At 36.0% G+C, this 21248-nt stretch overlaps 1 protein-coding gene across 1 annotated transcript; it reads left to right on the plus strand.

The window, feature by feature from the left end:
- The first annotated feature begins 1190 nt into the window (after positions 1-1190).
- On the plus strand, positions 1191-19154 carry LOC134636044 (solute carrier family 4 member 11-like). Its single transcript, XM_063485811.1, has 20 exons — positions 1191-1396; positions 4378-4428; positions 5187-5279; positions 5634-5677; positions 5888-6107; positions 6217-6298; positions 6390-6513; positions 10753-10962; positions 12452-12536; positions 12619-12744; positions 12843-12956; positions 13594-13726; positions 14005-14078; positions 14585-14864; positions 16238-16344; positions 16651-16816; positions 16982-17155; positions 17487-17682; positions 18393-18562; positions 19019-19154. The coding sequence occupies exons 1-20, from the start codon at positions 1360-1362 to the stop codon at positions 19083-19085; spliced, it is 2553 nt and encodes an 850-aa protein (XP_063341881.1). The 5' UTR covers positions 1191-1359; the 3' UTR covers positions 19086-19154.
- Positions 19155-21248: the final 2094 nt, after the last annotated feature.

Genomic DNA, 21248 nt, shown 5'->3' on the forward strand with positions numbered 1-21248 from the left:
ACTTATATAAATATTAACTAAATATTCACTCTTATTATTCCAAATTCTGCACCTGTACAATGTCAGACTAAGGTATTCTATTCTATTTTATATTTTCAAATATTAAGTAAATTACAGAATTATATCTTTTGGTGTCAAGACACTACTTTTGCATCATTAGATTTTATTTCTAAACTTCCCATCAAGTATCTTTATTTCATAACCAGCATGTAAGACATGCACTTAAATAACTGTCACACCTATCTGTGAGAATGAAGATCATAAGTGGAGTTATTTTATACTGTAATAATATATAATATACTGTACTGTTATTTTATATCGTAAGTTTATAATATTGTTACTTAAACCTTAAAACGGGCTCTTTTTCACAGCTTTGCCAGGTCTGTTTGTAGCAGTTAAGAGGGTTTCCCAGCAGTATGTGTAAATAAAGATGTAGATCCACAATAAAGTGTAAACAAGTAAAAGTTCCCCTCAGAATCTACCTTAAAGTAATTAAAGTGATTCTTATAGTGTAACTAAAGAATCTTGAGCATATTTTTTAATGTTATGGATCAATAGTTTTAACACTGGTCATTTTTTTTAGTGTCTTGATGTTCTTGGATGTGCATTGAATTATAAGGAATAATTTGAGCAGGTGTTGTGGAAAGAAATACGGTGTGCCAGTGAGGAATAAAACAGTGTCCAGTCGGTAAACAATGGCAATTTGAATTTCTTCTGAGACTATGGCATTCAATAACAGATGTACGGAACATGTATTTCATTACCTCGACTGCAAATGCGATATTTATATTTTACTGGTCTGTTTAAATGTTTCAGCCTGTTATAGTGAACATTTGCTCACTTTGTCCTTGACTGATCTGTCAGAACCAGTTTGTGTACAATCTAAATGTACCCATTGTTTTTTTTGTATTTATATGACATTTACAAAAAGAAACATGATATTTGATAACTTTTGAATTGTTTATTGTTTATTGTTTATCGTGTGTAAGCTCTAAAACGTTAGAGCTTACACACGATGCTCATAGAGTTACCTATGAAAATAACATACCAAAACCCTAAAATTGCCTTTTTAAAAATTACTTGGAATATAGTCCATTTCATAGGCACAAGGACCCAGCAGAAACGAGCACCTCTCTCACCCTCATGCTTTCCCTTTCTGCCCTCCCTCTCCCTCTTCCAAACTCGTGTGCTCTCGGAGGAGGTGCAGGGAGGTAACTACCTCAGTATGTATGTATGGGTGTGTGTATAAAAGATGTGGAGGATGACTAGTAAATGCTGACGAGCAGAGCAAAGATAAAAGATTATGGGTTGACCTTTGGAAAACAAATGACCTAAAATTTAAAAAATCCCTGGAGAAACATGGAAGACAAAAAGGTCCTTACTTTTGTGCCCTCTGGTAAGTTTTACAGGAGTGGAGTGAGGTGAGGAAGTGAAATGTGTCAAACATGCAGACAAAGCCTTTTTAGAGCGTATGTGTGAATGTTTCTTTCCTTATTCTTTTCACTTGTGGTTACATTTTTAATGTCTTCTTGTTGTTAACAGTAAAACTACAGAATAGGAGAAAGATGCTTTCATTGCCCAGAAAGTGAAAAGCAAAGCATATGGGTCAATATTTACAGTATGGCAATAAATGATACACTCATCTGCCATGCAGTGCTTTAATAACAGACCTGCAAAAATATTTCCAGCACCAGTTTTAACTTTGTTGTGTCACCAGGAACAGTTCAAGAAAATTATCCAAGTTATATATTATTTCTTACTGAAATTTGGCTTTTCTTTACAAAATAGGTTTTCTCTCTAATCTTGCAGAGTCTTTACATCATCAGGTGCCCTAAGATGACTATTGTTGAAAACGGGTCCTATATAACAACATTTGAAAAGAAATCTACTGAATTGTATAGGCTCATGTTAATGGTAACCCAATTCCACTGGCTGACCTGATTATTAGTGATTATTATTAATTATTATTAATTAGTAAGTGTTTATTACAAGCCAAAATATGTCTAACATTAAAGGTACCAATATCTAAAATGGGACAATTCTCATTGTGACCTGGAACTTACTTTCATCATTGCCATTAATATGTTAATTCCTACTTGAGTTTTCTCAGGTCAAGGATTAAGAAGATTATCCGGTAGAAAAATGTCTAATGTTCTAATCTGGCAAATCTCAAGGTTTTCCATTCTCAGCCCTTCGTTCTGTGGTTGGCGTTGGTGATCATTTCAATGTCAACCTCAATAACACCCCTGATACTTGACTTTAGATTATTACCTAAAGGCTTCCAGGTTTTCTATAATTCAGCAGAACCTCCTTGTAATGAACATCAAGTTGCTCTTTTAAGATTAGTACCACAATAAATAAAATTATTTTGAAGTGAGCAAAACCTCCTTTCAGTCAGATACTTAGGTTGGTATAAATTATGTAACTGTAACTGCACTGTTGGTTTCTAATGTTTGTTTATGCAGCACATTCACTGTGCTGGATAAACAAACATTAGGTTATCCTTATCGGTACCCTTTGAGGTGTTGATGTGGAATGAGCGGTAGTTCCTCCTTCCTGTTATTTATATTATAACAAAGCATATGTCTGCATTGTGAACCACAGTGTACACACTGTTCATGGTACAGGACCATGCACCCACCATGGTCAAAGTCTCGATAAGATTTTGCTTTAGCAGCAGGTATTTTCAGTGTATTTTATTGAATGGTGCATAGGAGTATATCATTAGCTGACCTTCTTATTTGATAGACAAGCTATTATAAGTCCTTACATGTGAACACCATGGCCCTTCTGCTTTCATAGTTTGACCTTGTGCATTTCAGCACAGAGTTCTCAGATTTGCAGCTCAGCATACTTGTTTCCAGAGACCCAACAAGGATTCTCCTGTTTCCTTTTTCACAAGGACATAGCCTGCTTACAGTCTACAGATGGCTGTGTGGCTGTCTGTAAGAATAAATCATATGTTATGCTTTAAGACTTACAGATTTGGTTCATGAGATAGACCAATAACAGATAGCAAACAATGTGCAACAACAGAGGGGTGATTTGGCACATCAGACTTCAAAAACTGTAAAATACAATTTTAGATTCAAACATAGTGAGAAAAACATACTGAAAAAAATTCAGATAAACCAGCGATTGATACAAGGATACAAAACAAGATGCATTAGCACTCTTAATTGTACTTAAACACAATTTTATTTTGAGCCAAATGCCAACACCAGCATACTACTATGCTGATGGCAGTGATATCCTGCTTATAAGGCATAATGGTCATTTTTTTGTGGGGGCCGCTAGCCATAATAGATGATAAGCAAGAAGTAATAATAGACAAGCATTTCTGTCACTGACAATTCAGCCATTTTTTCCCTTATTTTTTCTTCCCCAAATGTCATTTATGTCCTCACCTCAGCTTTCAGTAGGGACTAATCAGAAAGTGATGCCATTACTCCTTTTGTTCACAATATTGATAAGGAATAGTTTAGCATATTTACAATAAACCTGACATTCATGTTTTCATGAGGCAGTTTCAGAGGTCACATCCACACACTGTCCTGGCACAGACGGCTGTGTAGTCTGTGTGGACTCCTGTGAAGAGGAGGAGGCCTGGGAATGTTCTATCTAATCTGCTTTGAGATATAGCCTTGCTCGCAAGCCCCTAGAGCCAAACAGTGCTTCAGGCAATGAAAACTCATCTGTACAGCTGCAGCAGTGTCTCACAGATACATGACCGCCAATACAAACATCAGACACAGCTGGCACTAGATTTGTTCTGTAACCGAGACTTCACAGATCTCTTTTAAGATTGCCAGGTTCTTGGTTTTTTTTCCCTCTCTCTCCACAGCATTACCATAACTTGACATAAGCTCCTTAATTTTCATAACAGCATCACATTATTTTGGAAAATCTGGAAGTAACTGTGCTTAGACGTGTGTGCTCGCTTTCTAATAGGAATTTGTAAAATGTGTATGCAGAATGCATAAGCATGTGCAGAGAAAAAAAGATGAAATCTTGAGATGCATCCTAAAATGAAAGTGATATCCTTAGAGATTCTATTAACAACAATTTATGTTAGCCAGTAGCAGCTTCTGAAAAATGTGCTTGATGTGTAACAAAGAAACATATTAACACTAACACTATATATTAACACTCCAGTTATTGTGCACTTACATAAACTTCATTATCTGAAAAAATATTAGTGATTCAAAATAGTTTATTCTGTCCTTATAGTGATATGATTCTAACTTTTCCATACTGCACTTAAAGAACTGGATGACAGACAATACAAACAGTGATGAAAATCTTTAATATAAAAGACTGCGCTTGAAGTTGAGCAGGACATTTTGTAAACATCATATTTGTTCCTTCAATCCACAGCGGCTCCATCCACAGAGAGGCCTAAGAATGGCTACTTTTTCCAAGAGATGGGTGCGTATTGCTTTTTACAGCAGACTTTTGCTCTTTTATGAAGTTCAAGTGATCTGCACAGTAACAAAGATTATTTTTCCCTCAGGACGGTGGGGATCGTACGCGTCTAAATTTATTGTATCACTATTATTTATGCAGATGTCTGTTCTTCTCTCTGCTCACTGATGACCCATTTCACATGCTGGTGGGCACAGCCAGTCTGTTCACTGTGTGTTAATTAATGAATAAATAACAAGACAGATGATCTCTGAGTCAATGATGGGAAGAGTGAATAATCATAGCTCAAAGCTTTGCCCGTGAAGGGTTAATTGTCTAATTCTGAGGCCATTTTTTCTTCCCCCATAAAACTAGCAACTGAGAAGCCATATTTATCTTCTATACAATGAAGGAATTTACGAGAGGCTGCTGTTGTTATATTGCTGCATGTCTGGTTTTATTGGCAGTCTCTCTCTCTCTCTCCCTCTTGTCAACAGATGGTAGAGTGGTGGGAGGGCAAAATAAATTCTCCCTTACTGGAGGCATTGTTAATGTGGCTAGCATAGCATCTTAACCTTGATGCAAAGAAGAGGTTTTATCTTAGTGTGATTTATCTTAATAAACAGGGTTGTATGATGACCTTTACAAGTCAAACAATTGTAAAGTGAAAATTTATTTATTGAATATTATTGGATTATGCTGTTTATGAGATATAACTCCTCAGTTATATGTAATGTATGTACTCTGGGACTTTGTTGCACTCATTTATTATTTGTTCACAGAACTGAGGGATGGGGAGCAGGACTATGTGGAGGATTCACCTACTACCAACAAGGACCACATTTATGACAATGAGATCCAGATTAGTCCTTCAGGTCTTTCTTTCTTTAATTTGCCTTCATTCAGTTCAATTCGATTTAATTTACATAGCGCCAAATCACAGCATTTTGCATTGTAATGTAAAGATACTATAGTAATACAGCAGATGGAATTATTTAGTCTTGTCTTGTTTACTTGTCTAGGATTTGAGATCACATTTGACTTCAGCCTCCACCATTATCAAATCATGTGTGGCAGCTTTGATTCAAATGAAACATTGTTCAAAATCCGGAGTGAAGGAAGGAAACCTTTAGAAATATGAAAGAAAAGACTGTATTAGAGCAACAGTTTGGTGATACTAAGACAGTCTTTGCATATAAAAGTAATGTTTTGTGTTTCTTTTGCTGAAGATCCTGAAGGACCTGGATTTGGGCTTTTAAACACAACAAGAAAAGTAAGATTTACTTTTTTGTATGAATTTTTTTTATACCATTACTTACTTTTTTCTTATTTAAACCACACTGCAGCAGCAAAAGCAAATTAAAATATTTTCTTTAATGTAACTGAGAGAGCATCAGCAACTTACAGCAGGCAGAAAACGATACCCTCATTTCATTCACTTGCATCCATGATTTAAATAGCTTTTGTTCTTGCTTCCCACCAGTATGTTAAGCCCATGAACTTCGAGGAGGAAGTCCGCGCCCACAGAGACCTGGATGGCTTTCTGGCCCAGGCAAGCATCCTTCTGGATGAAAAAGCTGCCACTCTGGATGAGGTGCTAAGGCAAATGTTAACTTATGTTGTGGTCGAAGGCCGTGAGAGTTGGGATGTGGATGAGATCATGAACTCACTGTTCACAGACGCAGGAAGGAAAGAGATCAATGGTGAATGAGCATGTTACCAAAGAAGTCTAAATCACTTGATTACATTAAAGACAACTAAAAAATGAGCATTTAGTCTGATTTTGCTGTTTATTGGATTATGTTTCCACAGTTCATCTTCTGTCAGAAACCATTCAGGGTGTGACGGCAACTTCTACTGGCATTCATTACCAGCAGTCCTGGCTTTGTATTCTGTGAGTTCATCTCCAGTTAAAGCTGTCTGAGGTTTAGTTCATGTCTCTTATTGGTTAACTGATTTCAAATAATACGTTTCTTTGAATTCAGCTCGAATGTGAGGAATCTGCAGAGACGTCATGTCTGCATCACCCGCCTGGAGAGACCACAAAACTGGGGTGTCAACTGTTGTGAAGCTCGCTACGTCGTCCTTATCCTCGCTCCACCTAGAACAGTAAGGTCAAATTCTCCACTCATATTCTGAATATCATCTTAATTTTTTCTTAATTTGTCGATAGCTTACTTGTTGCAAGCAATTACTGTTTGCTGATGACTGTCCATAATATTCAGTTGCATAGACTGCATGTAAAAGCCTGATGTAGCCACTGTTACGTCACATATTGGCTTACGGGCTGCTGTTTGGAAGCCTTGAGTTTGTCGTTTTGGCCTCTGTCCATCCTCTTATCTTATCCTATCAGGGTTGCAGTGGAGCTGGAGCCTATCCCAGCTACCATAAGGCGAGAGGCAGGGTACACCCTGGATAGGTTGGCAGTCTGACGCAGGGTTAACACATAGAGACAGAGAGACAATATACCATATTTGGATGAGTTATATGTCTCAACTCTAAGATGAAACTGAAAAGAGAATTTGTAACATAGTATAATTTCAGGAGGGATTTTGGTAAATGGTATTTATTAGATTTGACTTGTGATCCTATACATGAAGTTTTTACGGTAATACAGTAGATAATGCTTCAAAATTCAAAAACGTCCTAAACACGTGGCTAGAGATGTTGCCCAGCAAGCTTGATTGGTAAAGTTCATCCATACTTTCACTCCATCAGTGCAGCACACAGACACAGATGCGTGCTAGTTATGCCCAATAAACAGCTTAGGAGGCCAAATTTGAGAGGTCCAGTTCATCAACATGAATCAGTTGATGTTATGCCTAGAACATCTAGGAAGTGACAGTTACAGTTGTGGACATTTGCCTGTCACTCAAAGAGGCCGCACCCCTAATAAAACAAATATAAAATTGACTCTTGTATCATTTTCATTCTTACTAATTAGTAATTACACATAGACATGTTGGTTTCTGCTTTAAAGCTGGTCATTTAACTTTTTTGCCAACCTCAAAAGGCCATTTGAGGAATGTTGTGTTTGGTATTAACTAAATATTCAGGCTTGGACATAAATCAGCTAAGTCCACATTTATAATAATAATCGATTATCTATTTTGACAGTCTGTTTATTGATTATTTTTTGGGTCAGTATTCACTGGCTTTCCATGATGTTTAACTTAACTCTTCAGTTTTCCTGACTTATTACAAACCAAAAAAGAGTCAAGTGAATAAACAACACAATTCAATTCAATTTTAAAGGACTTTTAATGTAAAAAAAAAAATCTACATGCTTCTAATGGAGAGATGTCAAACTGTGTTTCATTGTTCTTGTAACAGTGACAATAAAGATCTATTCTATTTTATTTAGATAGCGCCAAATCACAACAATAGTCACCCAAAGTGCTTTATACTATAATGTAGACCCTACAATAGAGAAAACCCCAACAATCATATGACCCTGTATGAGCAAGCGATTTGGCAACAGTTGGAAGGAAAAGCTCCCTTTTAACGCACAGTGGTCACTACAGTGGACAGCCATTCAAAGTATTTGTATTTCTTGTATTTGTGTCAGTGTTGATGGTGTACTTGCACATAAACCACTATATTGGACACTGATGTGGCACTCCATACCAAATTCATAAGTCAAAATGTATGTTGTCCACCGAAGTGGACATGTAACAAACTGTGTACATGTTTTTAAAAAATGAAGTTCAAAGAGCTTTTTTCCATGATAAAGATGAATAAAAATCCTGATTGAGGTTGTCATAATTTATCCAAACAGTTAACTGTAAGAAACCTCCAGCAGAACCAGGCTCAGGGAGGGGCCCTAACAACCAAAATCATTTGTCCCCTAATCCCACTGTTTCTGAAACACTAAACAAAAATGACACTGAATATTTAAAAAACGTGTAATACATTATCCTCACAAGTCAAATTTAAAAGAACCCCTACTAAGTATTTCAGTGTTTTTGCTATATTATTAAATACAAAAAAATCACATGTGATAATTAACATAACAATACAACATAATAACATCACCTAAATTATCATTTAAATTGACAGAAACTAACAAAGCCAAACTTTGTTGTTTTTGTTTTGTTTTGTTTTAACATTTATTTATTGGTTTTAACCGGTTTTACATGATACACCATGGACATAAAAAATAAAAACAAAACAAAATAAATAAATAAATAAATAAAAACAAAAAGCCCACAACAACAACAAAAACAACATAGTAATAGAAACAAAAACAAAGCAAACCATAACAGAAGGGAAGGGCAGATATACAAATCAAGTTAGTGCTTCAGGCCGTTAAGTCCACAGTGCAGTTGCAGTTCTCCAAAAAAGTTGTAGAATTTTGACCATATAGCCCCAAACTTGTCCAGTTTATTTCTTAATGCATAAGTTATTTTCTCCATAGATAGTATAGATGTCAGTCCATTAAGCCACTGAGATAGTTCACATATTTTTTGATTTTTCCAACACATAGCAATACAGCACTTGGCTTCCAAAAGTCTAATCGTTAACAGAGCTCTATTGTTTGCAGCAGGTACAAAATTATTTGGGTATATATTTAAAATACACATTTTAGGATGAAGTGGAATCACATCACCAATGATTTGACTTAACAGATTTATTACCTTTTCCCAAAAGATTTTCACATGTGGACACTCCCATATACAGTGAAATAAAGTGCCCCTGTCCACTCCACACTTAATACAGGTGTCTGAGATGTTTGAGTTAAAATGATGCATTTTTGACAGAGTAAGATATTGTCTTGTTAAACATTTATATTAAAGTAGTTTAGATTGCACATTAATTGTCTGACTGTGGGCCAAGGAGCATGATTTATACCACTCATCATCAGATATATCCATTTGCAAATCATTCCTCCATGCCTCTAAAATAGACTGTGTTGATTCTTTGGAATTTTCCATAAATAATTTGTACAATGCAGAAACTTGGCCTCTCACATTTAGATGATTTATAACTGTATTCTCTAGAGAGGAGGTGGGGATTTCTAAGCTGTTACCTTGTGTGGTTAAGATAAAATTTCTTAATTGAAGAAATTAAAAAAATGTTTGACAGGAATAGAAAAGGTACTTCTAAGTTGTTCAAAAGACATAAGAGTATTATTCCTAAATATATCAAACACTTTTCTTATACCTTGATCGAACCAAAATTTAAAGCCTGCATCCGCCCTACCAGGAGGAAAGCTGTTATTTCCAAATATCGGAGTAAACCTAGACAGTTGTAACATTTCTCCCAAGTAGTTATGTGTTTCAAACCAGATCATTATAGTGTTTTTTAGGGGTTCTTAGTTTGCTTATTTAGTGTCTTCCTGTCGGCTGAGTAAAGATATAAGTTAGGGGGAATTTTGATTTCTGTAGACTCCATAGAAACCCACACTGGAGTCTGCTCATTAACAAAATAAAACATTGCCGCTCTGATTTGAGCAGCCCAGAAGTGCCACTTTAAATTTGGAAGTTGCAAACCCCCTCTTTCATAAGGAAGGTATAGTAATGACATTCTGAGTCTTGGTCTTCTGTTATTCCAAATAAAGTTTCGGAATAGTTTTTGCAAATCTAAAAAGAAAAAGTTTGGTGCAGAGAGAGGTATTGATTGAAAAAGGTAAAGATATTTTGGCAAAATTGACATTTTTAGTATATTAATACGACCAATTAAAGATATAGGTAGTTTCATGCATCTATTTAGAAGTGTAGTAACTGACGTTGTTAAGGAATTATAATTGGATGCCAGAATATTTTCAATTGAGGGAGCTAATTTCACACCCAGATAAGTAAACCCATGTTCAGATAGCAGAAAGGGAGTATTGATTGGAGGATTTTGTCGTTCATTTTAATTCAAAAATAATATTTCGGATTTATCAAAATTTATTTTATAACCCGAAAATGTACTAAATGTATTAATGAGACTTAATATGGATGGTATTGATTTGTTTAAATTAGTGCAGAACAGGATCACATCATCTGTATATAGGGCAAAACGGTGGTCAACATTGCCTACTTTAATTCCTGATATGTTTTTATGATTCCGAATTGCCTTTGCAAGAGGCTCAATTGCCAAGGTGAACAAAAGAGGTGACAAGGGGCACCCTTGTCTAGTTCCACGATATAATCTGAATGGTGCGGAAAAAAAGGCCATTGGTTAAAATCTCTGCTTGAGGGTTGGAGTATATCAATTGAATCCATTTAAAAAATCTGTTTCCAATGCCAAACTTTTTCAAAACTTCAAATAAGAATGGCCATTCGATCCCGTCGAAGGCTTTTTGCTGTGAATCAGAGAATGCAGAGAATGACATAACATCAACTTTGTTGTTGTGTTTTTTAGAAAAGCACCAAGACAGCCATTGAGGTGGGTAGAACATTTGCAACAATGTTCTCTGACATTTCCTTCAGACAGAAGCTTCTGGAGACAAAGACCGAAGAGGAGTTCAAACAGGAGCTTGTCAACCACCGACAACAGCTCTCTGTAATCAGTGATAAACCGGTCATAGAGGAAGTGGAGGACTCAGATCCACGCAGGGGCAAACCTCTCCAGGTAAAAATAAGTAACCAACAGAAACATATGTGTAAATCTAGCTAACTAGTCACTTTTATAAACAAATTTCTCTACTGAATGTTAGGTTGTTTTCAGATGTGGAGACCACCCCGTTTCCCTGTTATTCAGGCATATGTGCTGCAGTAATATAAAGTAGTTGAGCCAGAATGCCCAATAAAGACTGAAAAAGCAGCCAAGTCTTTGATGGAAATGTCAGCTGAATGTGTGCACGTCCATGTAATGATAAAGCATGTCATTAAGTCCAGTTTCTAATTAAGATGAAATGTGTTTGTTCAGCACGAGGTGGGAGAAAGGAAACACCGAAGTACTGTTAAGTGAAAAAACATGTAATAGGTTGTAAAAGACTTAAGTTTACAACAGGTTGTGGTTACACCTGATGTTCTGACTGCTTTCAAAACAGCATTTAAGTATAGGCTTGCTGCTGCCAAGCCAATCTTTAAGCCTAACCTGCAATCCTAGAATAGTACAATATGAAAATAAACATTATGGATGCCAGCACCTCAGTTTTATATCGTATATCAGCTAAATGTCTCCACTTGGATCATTTTTAAATACAAAAGTCACAAAGATAAATTCAAAGCACAAATGTGAATGTAATTATTTTTTTAAAATACATTTTTGTGTTCTGTGACAGAAGTTGGTAATGGAAGTTTATGTTTGTGATCGCTTTCACGTCATTGTTTTTTTTAAAGGAGTAAAAAGGGTCTTTTCTAAAACACCAAGAATATAAGAAGAGAAGAAATCCAGTTTTACTTCCAAAATGTCTGTGTCTAATTCAGAATCTGGCTTCATGGAAGCAAATGCTATCAACAGTTAGTTTAATACACTTTTTCTCTTGTTGTTGTTTGTTTTTTAAGTGTGTGTTTTGGATTTGAGACACTACACTTGTATCCTCAGATTATTTTTAATAATCCGCGAATGTTGAAACAACTGCACCACACAGTAAAGGATCCAGGGTCATTTTACATGAAGGCCAAACCCTCTTCTAGCCAAATAAACATTTCACACATAAGTGCAAACTCCTGGTAGATTATTTTTTGGATTTATAATATTTACTGTACGTGTGGTTGTAATGATAAAGTCATAGCAAAAACATTTTTATGTCCACTGGGTAGTTTTTTCCCTTCTAATAAGTCTTCAAACTGACAGATACATTACTCAAAATAGCTTTCCAGTGTCTTTGTTTATCTTCTCACTGATACCTAAAGCAACATGCGTGAACAAAGTCTATGGCATTTATGCTGCCCGTACTTTTAATGATGTATAAATCATGGCCACAGTGTACCAGCATAGTTCAGACTTTTGTACAGTACAGTAAATGACTGCATGTTTCTGGTTTAGTTCAAAAGCATATCACAGTCACATTTCTGATACATTATGCATTCTATTGTAATATATAGCATTATATTATGTCATATTATATTGTCACAGCTTCAGTGGGCCTGACTATGTTCTACTGTCTTCGCAGTGCATAGATTTCTTCAGATTTGGTAAGGGTGTTTATGATGACTTCCGCCGCAGACTGCCTTTGTACCCCTCAGACTTCACAGATGGTAATAACAATTTCTTTCACATTTCTGTTTTGTGGATTTGTTACTGGTATAACTTTAGTAACATTTTGTATAATTCAAACAGGTATAATTGGAAATGACCGCTCTCTCTTGAAGTACACCACCACTGCGATTTTCCTCTACATTGCAATTCTACTGCCTGCCATTGCCTTTGGTTCACTGAATGACGAAAGCACAAGAGGAGAAATAGGTATGGGATTTTTCTTTACTCTTAATTTGGCACACAGTATGAAGCACTATGTTCAACAGCTTTAATGAAAAATATGTATCTGTTTCATTCAATAAAAGATGTTCAGAAGACCATTGTTGGCCAGAGCATTGGAGGAGTGATCTATGCTTTGTTTGCTGGCTCACCGCTTGTCATTCCGCTGACTACTGCACCACTGGCCATCTTCATAAGCGGTATGTATTGCTTGCTACGATTTATATATCAGACTATAGAGGTAAGATTTTTGAAAAAGTAACATTTATTAAATAACAAATAACTCATAAAATTAGTTTGCTTTGAAGTTTACATGGTGAGATTAGGTGCAGCAAATGAGGTCAGAGTCAAGCCTGATGGCTAACATTAGGCAGCAAAAGCAATTAAATAAAGTCATTACTGGGCCACAGCGATAAAGAAACGAAGGCAGTCTGAAATGACTTCATGTAACTCATTATCACATCTTTTGGCTTAAATGTTGGTTTGCAAGGATCCACCCACAGAGACTTGACTAATCTCTGCAGACCTCTTGAATCTCTTTTGAATTAAATTTTTAGGTTTTTATTTCATGATTTGGTTTTTTTAAACACCATCTCCAGTCACCACAGACAGCTGTTGTTATATAAAAAAAGACTCCTGATAATCTGCTTCATACATCACCTGCCTTGCATATAATTAATACTACAAACAATAGTCAGATCTGAGAATTGACCCTTAAAAATGCAGGTATTAATTACAACAACTCGCTAAGCAATATGTTGACACTTAAATAGTGGAACACTCTTGAAATTAATTGACTTTTATGAGTTTGTGTGTGTGTTATTGTATAATTTGCAGTCATCAGGGGTATTTGTGATGACTACGACCTCGACTTTGATGCTTTCTACGCCTGCATCGGTTTATGGAACAGCTTGTTCCTCATCCTCGGAGGCTTATTCAATGTCAGCCTGCTGATGAAACTCTTCAAACGGTAAATACACACTCACAAACAATATTTGTTACTATTAAATATCACAGACAGAAGGCCACTACTTGTATCTAAACACTGAAGTGAACCGATAAAAGCTAATCTGTTATTACTTGTTGTTTTCAGCTTTAATCGGTAATTTTCTTTCATTCTCTCGTGCCATTTTAGCCATAATTTTCCACTGAAGTTAATGTTTTGTCTGTGGTTTGGAAAAAAAAAACACACTTTTGATACAACATGAATGATCGCACCATACTTCTTTTGCGTCTCTTTTCTTCCAGCTCAACAGAAGAAGTGATTGCATTGTTCATCTCAATTGCATTTGTTGGAGATGCGGTGAAAGGCACAATCAAAAGTGAGTCCAACTAATGTCAGACTACCACAATAAAATCTTTTTAGGAAAAACAAGCAAATAGTAGAAACAGAACAGTATTCTATGAGGACATATATAATATTAACACAAAAATAATAGTTCACAATAATTTTTTCCATAAGTTTCTGTAACAAGTCAGGAAAAAAAATGGCTAAACATTTGTTGGATTCTTAAGATTTTTTCTTCTGAGCCTCAGGCTCTTGTAATTTTCTGCCAATCGACTCCAAATTGAGCAATGCTTGAATAACTGTAAATATGCAGAGAATGACTTAAAGGTTATTACGTTAACCATCTGTTACATTTGTAAAAAACTAACTGTAACTGTATGCTCTATGTTACATTTCCTGCTACAGACTTTATAATAAGTTCCTGTGACTGTGGGATGTTTTCCACTAAGATCACATACAGGTATATCTTGTGTTCTAGTTTGTCCTTAGTGACATCCCTTTTTTCTTCTTCTTCTTCCATCTTTCTACTCCACTTTCTAGTTTTTCACCATTATTACCACGGGCCCATTCTCACGACCACAAACAAAACACTGGTGCTTCAGCAGATTAATGAGATTCTAGACAGTGCAAAAAACAAGACAGACACCCCACTGGAGCATCACAATGAGACCGGGATGATGTCAGGACATGCAGAGGGGCATGAGTCAATCTTCCTGCCTGAGTCTTTGGTGTTATGCACAAGAGAAAGACCCATCCTCTGTCTCCTGCTCATGTTGGGGACATTGTGGCTGGGTTATACACTCTACCTCATCAAGAGGAGGTAATGTTTGTTCACTTATTGTTTCACATTATGGATATCTGAACCATTTTATAGCTTATTTTATCGTATCAAAATATATGTAGTAAGCAGAGGCGCAACTCTAGTTTTTTTTCTCCTGGGAACGCATCTGTCATCTTTATAAAAGAGCAATAAAGTGTCATCAGGTACAAATACCACATTAAAAGTACAAGTTCCACATTGAAATTTGAGCGTATGAAAAGCAAACTGTGCTTCAGTACACTTTACACGCAAGAGAAAACAATATTTCAAAACATACCAAATACATCAGGGGAAATACTCTGTTTCAAATGCTGCCCAAAGCAGACTCTTTTCCATCTGGAGTAGTGAAGCCATAAAAATGTCATGTCTTGAATATTTTAGTCAGCTGAACTGCAATAATAGAAAGATGGAACAATCAAATGTGAAAGATATATGATGTGATACAACCAGAGATGCTGTATGAGACATAAAATGGAAAGCACTGCCACATTTTTAACACTTGGTATTTAAAGTAGTAGGATGTATTGCAGTATAACAATGTTATTCTTTAACTAATAACATGAAAGCTGTGTTTTAACTGTCGTCCATTTTATATTCAGAATTTTAAAAATCTGCAGAACAAATTTAAACTCTGTTATAAGCGATGACAGAAAATGCATTTACTCATGTGCAGCACTTATGTGTGCAATACTGAGATGAAATATTAAAGTTATCAGGAGCTTTACTCCACTATGTGTAACAAGACTATTTGCTGTTTTTACCTAGTAGTGATTTTATTAAGCCTGGGTTTAAATTAACAAAGGATATTGCAGTTGTATAATGTAGTAGATAAATAGCTAGTTACCTTTATCCAATTCAAAAGAAGCCATGTAATTTATGAGACATCCAGCCAGGATGTCCCTAGAAGAGCTTGAGGAGGTTGCTGGGGAGTGGTTTGGGCATCTCTGCTTAGACTGCTGCCCCCATGACCTTCACCCAAATAAGCTGAAGCAAATGAGAAGATTTGTGATAGTTACTTCCACTTCCCCTCATGCTAGCTGCAAATAGGTTCACATAACCTACAAAACAAGGACAAAAAGTGCATCCCAAGACTGGATTGCAAGGTTACAAATCATGTGCAATGAATTTCACCCTGCAGTGATATTACTGGAATGCGTGAGTTAGATATATGTGACTCTGTTATCATGCATTTCTGTATCTGACTCCTGGGGTTTCATTGTTCTTTTTCCTCAGTGGCAGCTTTCAGCACTTGACATGAATTATTTTCCAAACACAAAGAGTAACTGCAGTAAATAGTGCTGTAAAACTACTTGTAGAAGTCATTACACCAGAGTTGCAAAACGCTGAAATATTTATCGCTATTTTCCCAACAGCCCGTATCTGAATGCCAAAATCAGAGAGGTGGTGTCTGACTGTGCTTTGCCTGTGTCTGTGCTGATACTCTCCTTCACTGGCTCCTACCTTTTCATTGACATACAGCGTGAGTATGGATCTTTCAAATGAAAGAAATGATAGAAGAGTACTCTTGAGGCTTAAAGTCACAACCCTGGCACATAACATTTTTCACTGTTCATAAATCCTCTGTTGAAAGGGGAAAACATTTGCTTCAAGTGAACTTTAAACCCAGTCTGGGGATTTTGTGTGTGTGAGAGATAGACACAGAATTTAAGCATTGCTTTTAAAACAGAGGCTACTAGCAGAAAGGTTAGTGTTCAAGCATTTATTTATTTTTTGTTTTCATTGTATGTTTGTAACAAGTTTTCTCTAAATTCTTTGCTTCTATTAGTTCCCGTGTTCAGTGTACACGATGGTCCGATCTTCAAGTTCCCTCCATTTGAAAAGCTGTCAGGAATGAATGCACTGAGTGCAGTTGGTCTGGGGTTTCTACTTGCTTTGCTCATCTTTATTGACCAGAACATCGTCATTTCACTGACACATGTGCCGGAACACAAGTACGAACCCCACTTTATGTTTGAATTCTAAGCTATGAGAAGAACGACACACAGCAGAACCTGTGATTTAAATGTTACCTTTACAGTATTTGGTATTGATGCGTGAACTGCTGTGCCTTTACTGACAAACCACTTTAAGCTTATGTGTGTGAACATCTATACCAGGTTGCTAAAAGGCACAGCATTCCACTGGGACTTAATGCTGACTGGCTTTATTAACATCCTCATGTCCTGTCTGGGGTTGCCATGGATGCACGCTGCTTTCCCACATTCCTCTCTGCATGCCCGTCAGCTTGCCAAAGTAGAACAGCAAGTAGAGAACGGACACCTCTACACGACGTGAGTAAAGTTAAAACAAGGTGTGCTCTGAGCTCATGGAAAGCATCAGCTTTTATGAATGCTTTTAACACTCAGTTTGAAACCTTTGCAACAGAGTGTCAGTTCAAAACTAAGCAAAATAACAAAATGGTTATGTAGTTTAAAGAAACTCTGGCTTATGTCTGCAGCAGATGTAGTGTGCATAGTTGCCCATAAATTGTTTAATACGTCAGTGATCCATTTAATTTCTATCCTTTCATGTTGGATTCAAAAGCTGATCTTATGAATTAAAAGATATAAAGATTGTTCTGGGTTGCTCAAATAACTCATTCCTCTCTTTTTCTCCTAATAGCATTGTTAGTGTGAAGGAAACACGTCTGACCTCACTGGTGGCCAACATCTTGATCGGCCTGTCCGTGTTCATGCTGCCCATTCCTCTGCAGTGGATTCCCAAGCCTGTCCTCTATGGCCTCTTCCTTTACATCGCAGCCACTTCACTTGACGGAAATCAAATGGTGGACCGCATGACCCTCCTGCTAAAGGAACAGGTGAATATGAAGCAGATAAGAAGAGTGTGGTTTGATTTACTGATCTGGTTGCTAATAAGTGCCAATCATGTTCCTCATTCTATTTTATTGTCTCTTTGTTTCCTTCGTATTGATTGAGCTTTACAAATGATAACCAGTAGTAGTGTAAAAAACAAAACGAATAACTAACTAACAAATAAAAAAGTAGAAGAGTGAACTAAAATCCAGCAGAAAAAAAAACATCGCTCTTCTGGAAGAAAAAAAGGTGAAACAAACATCTCTTGTTATCACATGACTGGTCCCACTCTTGTTATATCACAGAACTTTCATATGATAAGTTGGTACACACCATGGCCTATCATAACAAGAACAACTTGTTTTTAATGAGTTTTTGGAAAACAAAGTTATTTTTGTCATAAGAGTTTATCATGGTCTGGTTTAAATAGACAAAATATAGTACAATAACATGGCGCATTTTTGCATAGCAATGAGTTTGACTAAAATAACAACATTTCTGTAAAATACAAAGCAATGCACTTCTGAAAAAAATGCAAATGTTGCACGACAATTCCAGAGCTTACAGGAGTATTTAGCATACCTTTTCTTCTCAAATGGTAATTTATGCTGCAGCAACAGGTGTGCTATTATATACAAATCTTGGCTTGAGAGGGGTATTATAGTTAATCTCACTTAAAACATAGTTAATCATATCTTATTCTGTCTCTGTCTAGACCTCCTATCCTCCCACTCACTACATTCGCCGTGTGCCTCAGAGGAAGGTCCACTACTTCACGGGGCTGCAGATAATCCAGCTGATCATTCTGTGTGCATTCGGGATGTATCCTCTGCCCTACATGAAGATGGTTTTCCCCTTGCTGATGATCCTGCTGGTCCCTGTCAGGTGAGATAACCCAGGCCAACAGGGGGCAGAGTGGGAACATGAAAATCTGCATGCATCCTTATCTGCAGCTCATTGGCAATGACCTCAGGAAACACAATTTTATGGTCCCATTTTTGCAATTAGTACCAGTTAGTGTTAGAACAAATTCAGTACAACACGACCTTCTTAAAAACAAAACAAAACAAAATTAAATGTTTTATATGGAAAAAGTAGTATTAAGCCTTTACTTTCTCACATTAAAAAAAGAAAGAAAAAGGGGACCGCTGTGTCTACAGTTATTTTTATTATATACATTCTACGTGTAGAAAGACACTCTTCCCACTGAACCCCCCCCCCCCCCCCCCCCCCCCACACACACACACACACACACACGAGGTGATGTTCTTTCCCTAAATACTTGAAGATTTGTTGTTTCCTTGTAAATAATACACACATTTTTAATGTGTTTTCTCTCAGGACGAGCTTGCTTCCAAGAATGATTGAGGCCAAGTATCTGGACATCCTGGATTCACAATACATGTAGAACTTTAAAGCAATTTCATGACAAGATTCAGTTTCTCCAGGAATTAATTATCTGATGAAATAAAATTATTTGGACTGCAAGATTTCACTATCATTTATAACCATCATTTGCTTTTTTATTGTTCATTGCAAATGTAACTTAAATGTAGCTGACTTTACTATGGAAAATCACTGCATATTTGTTGTATGTAACACTTTAACTTTAACAGAGGTTTTCATGCACAGATAAGTGTTTCGAGTAGCCCTTGACAATGAGTGTAATCCCTTTAGAATTAAGTGGAATTTCACTTTCAATTTTTATCTTAAATCACAGTGGTATTATAGAATAAAATCATATAGAATAGTTTTGTTAAGGGGGTAATATTTCACAATTATAGAGACAAGAAGGAATCATTATACAATAGGTAATTTTAAGTAGTGCATAATGTCCGGGTGTTTTAGTGGAAAAGGAAACCATAGATTTAAAATGTTAAACTGCTCAACTTTTATTGTTGAAAAACCGCAGTGTACTTTTCACTACTTTTAATTAGACAAAACAAAAACAGAACAGCAAAAAATTGCAGAAGTATCAGACTGGAGGACTAGAGAAGCTTCCACCTCCTCCTCAAATGAAAAATCATCAGAAAAAAAGGAAAAAAGAAAAGAAAGAACAAAGAAGAAAAGCCAAAGACAAGAAGAACAAAAAGAAAGCAAAGAACTGAACTACAAATAAAAACATACAAATTAAAGTATTCACGGGTTATAAGAATAGTTTATTGTTACTTCTGTTGTGTTCAATTTTGGGTTTACATATAAATAATAAAAAACACATAATTCTATTGGACTCTCTGGTCATTCACATTGATCATTTTTTGTACTTTACTTATAGTCCTTTTAAATGTTTGTGTAAGGAAAAAAAAAGTTTGACTTGGCTCCATGATTGTGGACCTTTGGTGGACCTTTGCCCTGCAGTGTTTGCTACTGTGTATTTTCTCTTATAAGTAGAAAAGAAAGAATAGTCCTTATCACATTTTTATGTCTAACATAAAAGAACAATTGAAACTTACAACATTTGAGATGCGAACCAATATAGTGCACAATAAATGTGTAAAAAAACCAAGGTTAGCTACACAATGTGGCCCATGCTACTAAGGATAACGCATATTTACCATATAAAATGAAGAAATTTTAACTGTTATTTCCACAAAAATACCTGGAAATTGCAGACTAATTAAAATTAATTACATTATAATTTATGCCTCTTTTCTGTAAACTATCTGGCAGTTATGCACTACTTACAATTAATTACATACTACTAAAGATTATTTTTGAACTGCTTAAAACTACTTAAACACAACTTATAATTATTTTATTTTTTTTCCCTGTAAAATACCTAGTTACACGCTGCTAAAAATTACTTATGCACTACTTAAAATTACTTACAGTGTAGTTTTTTTTTTCTTCTTTCCAGTAGTTTAGTGTATCACTTGTATGTACATGTTTGTTTTATTACATGGTATTACCAGGTAAAATACATGGAAATTCTATTTAATTCTAGGGAAAATCACTCTTAGTTGCAGGCCGTATTATAAAGTGCTAGGGGAACCTAAAATTGCCATGTTAGAGGCTTTCAACACTTGTGCCCACAGACCAAAACAACACTTTGTATAGTTACTTGGAGGGAACCAGTATTGCCAATGAAAGAACGGAATATTGGCGGGATTTTCTTTGCAGCCAGTGTCTTGAGTTCTCATTTGCAGACATTACAGACACAAGTGACACTGCACAGGTTTGGAACACATACCCCATCAGGTCATTGAAATGTGTTTTTCGATTGACCAAAGCCAGTTGTATATAGACTGTACAATATTCTTATGGATGAGTCCATCAACAGACCAACATATCATACTGGGAACTTTTATTGTTGTGGACAACTAGTATATTTTCCCAAATTACAATGGCAATTTGGGGCTTTTAATTATTTGTTTGAACAGTCCTTTTTCTATATGCCCAATAATATTTGGTTAATGTCCGTAAGAAAGAGGCATTATTTAACCTTGGTTGGTGAATTTATCTGAAACCTTTTTAGCAGTTGAATATTCAGTTTTCTTTGCACCTACTGAACCGTAGTTTGATTCAAATGTTAGTTTGACACCACTCACCACTCTTGGAAGGTCATCACAGT

Source organism: Pelmatolapia mariae, linkage group LG2, assembly GCF_036321145.2.
Source record: "Pelmatolapia mariae isolate MD_Pm_ZW linkage group LG2, Pm_UMD_F_2, whole genome shotgun sequence".
In the NCBI taxonomy this organism is placed as follows: Eukaryota; Metazoa; Chordata; class Actinopteri; order Cichliformes; family Cichlidae; genus Pelmatolapia; species Pelmatolapia mariae.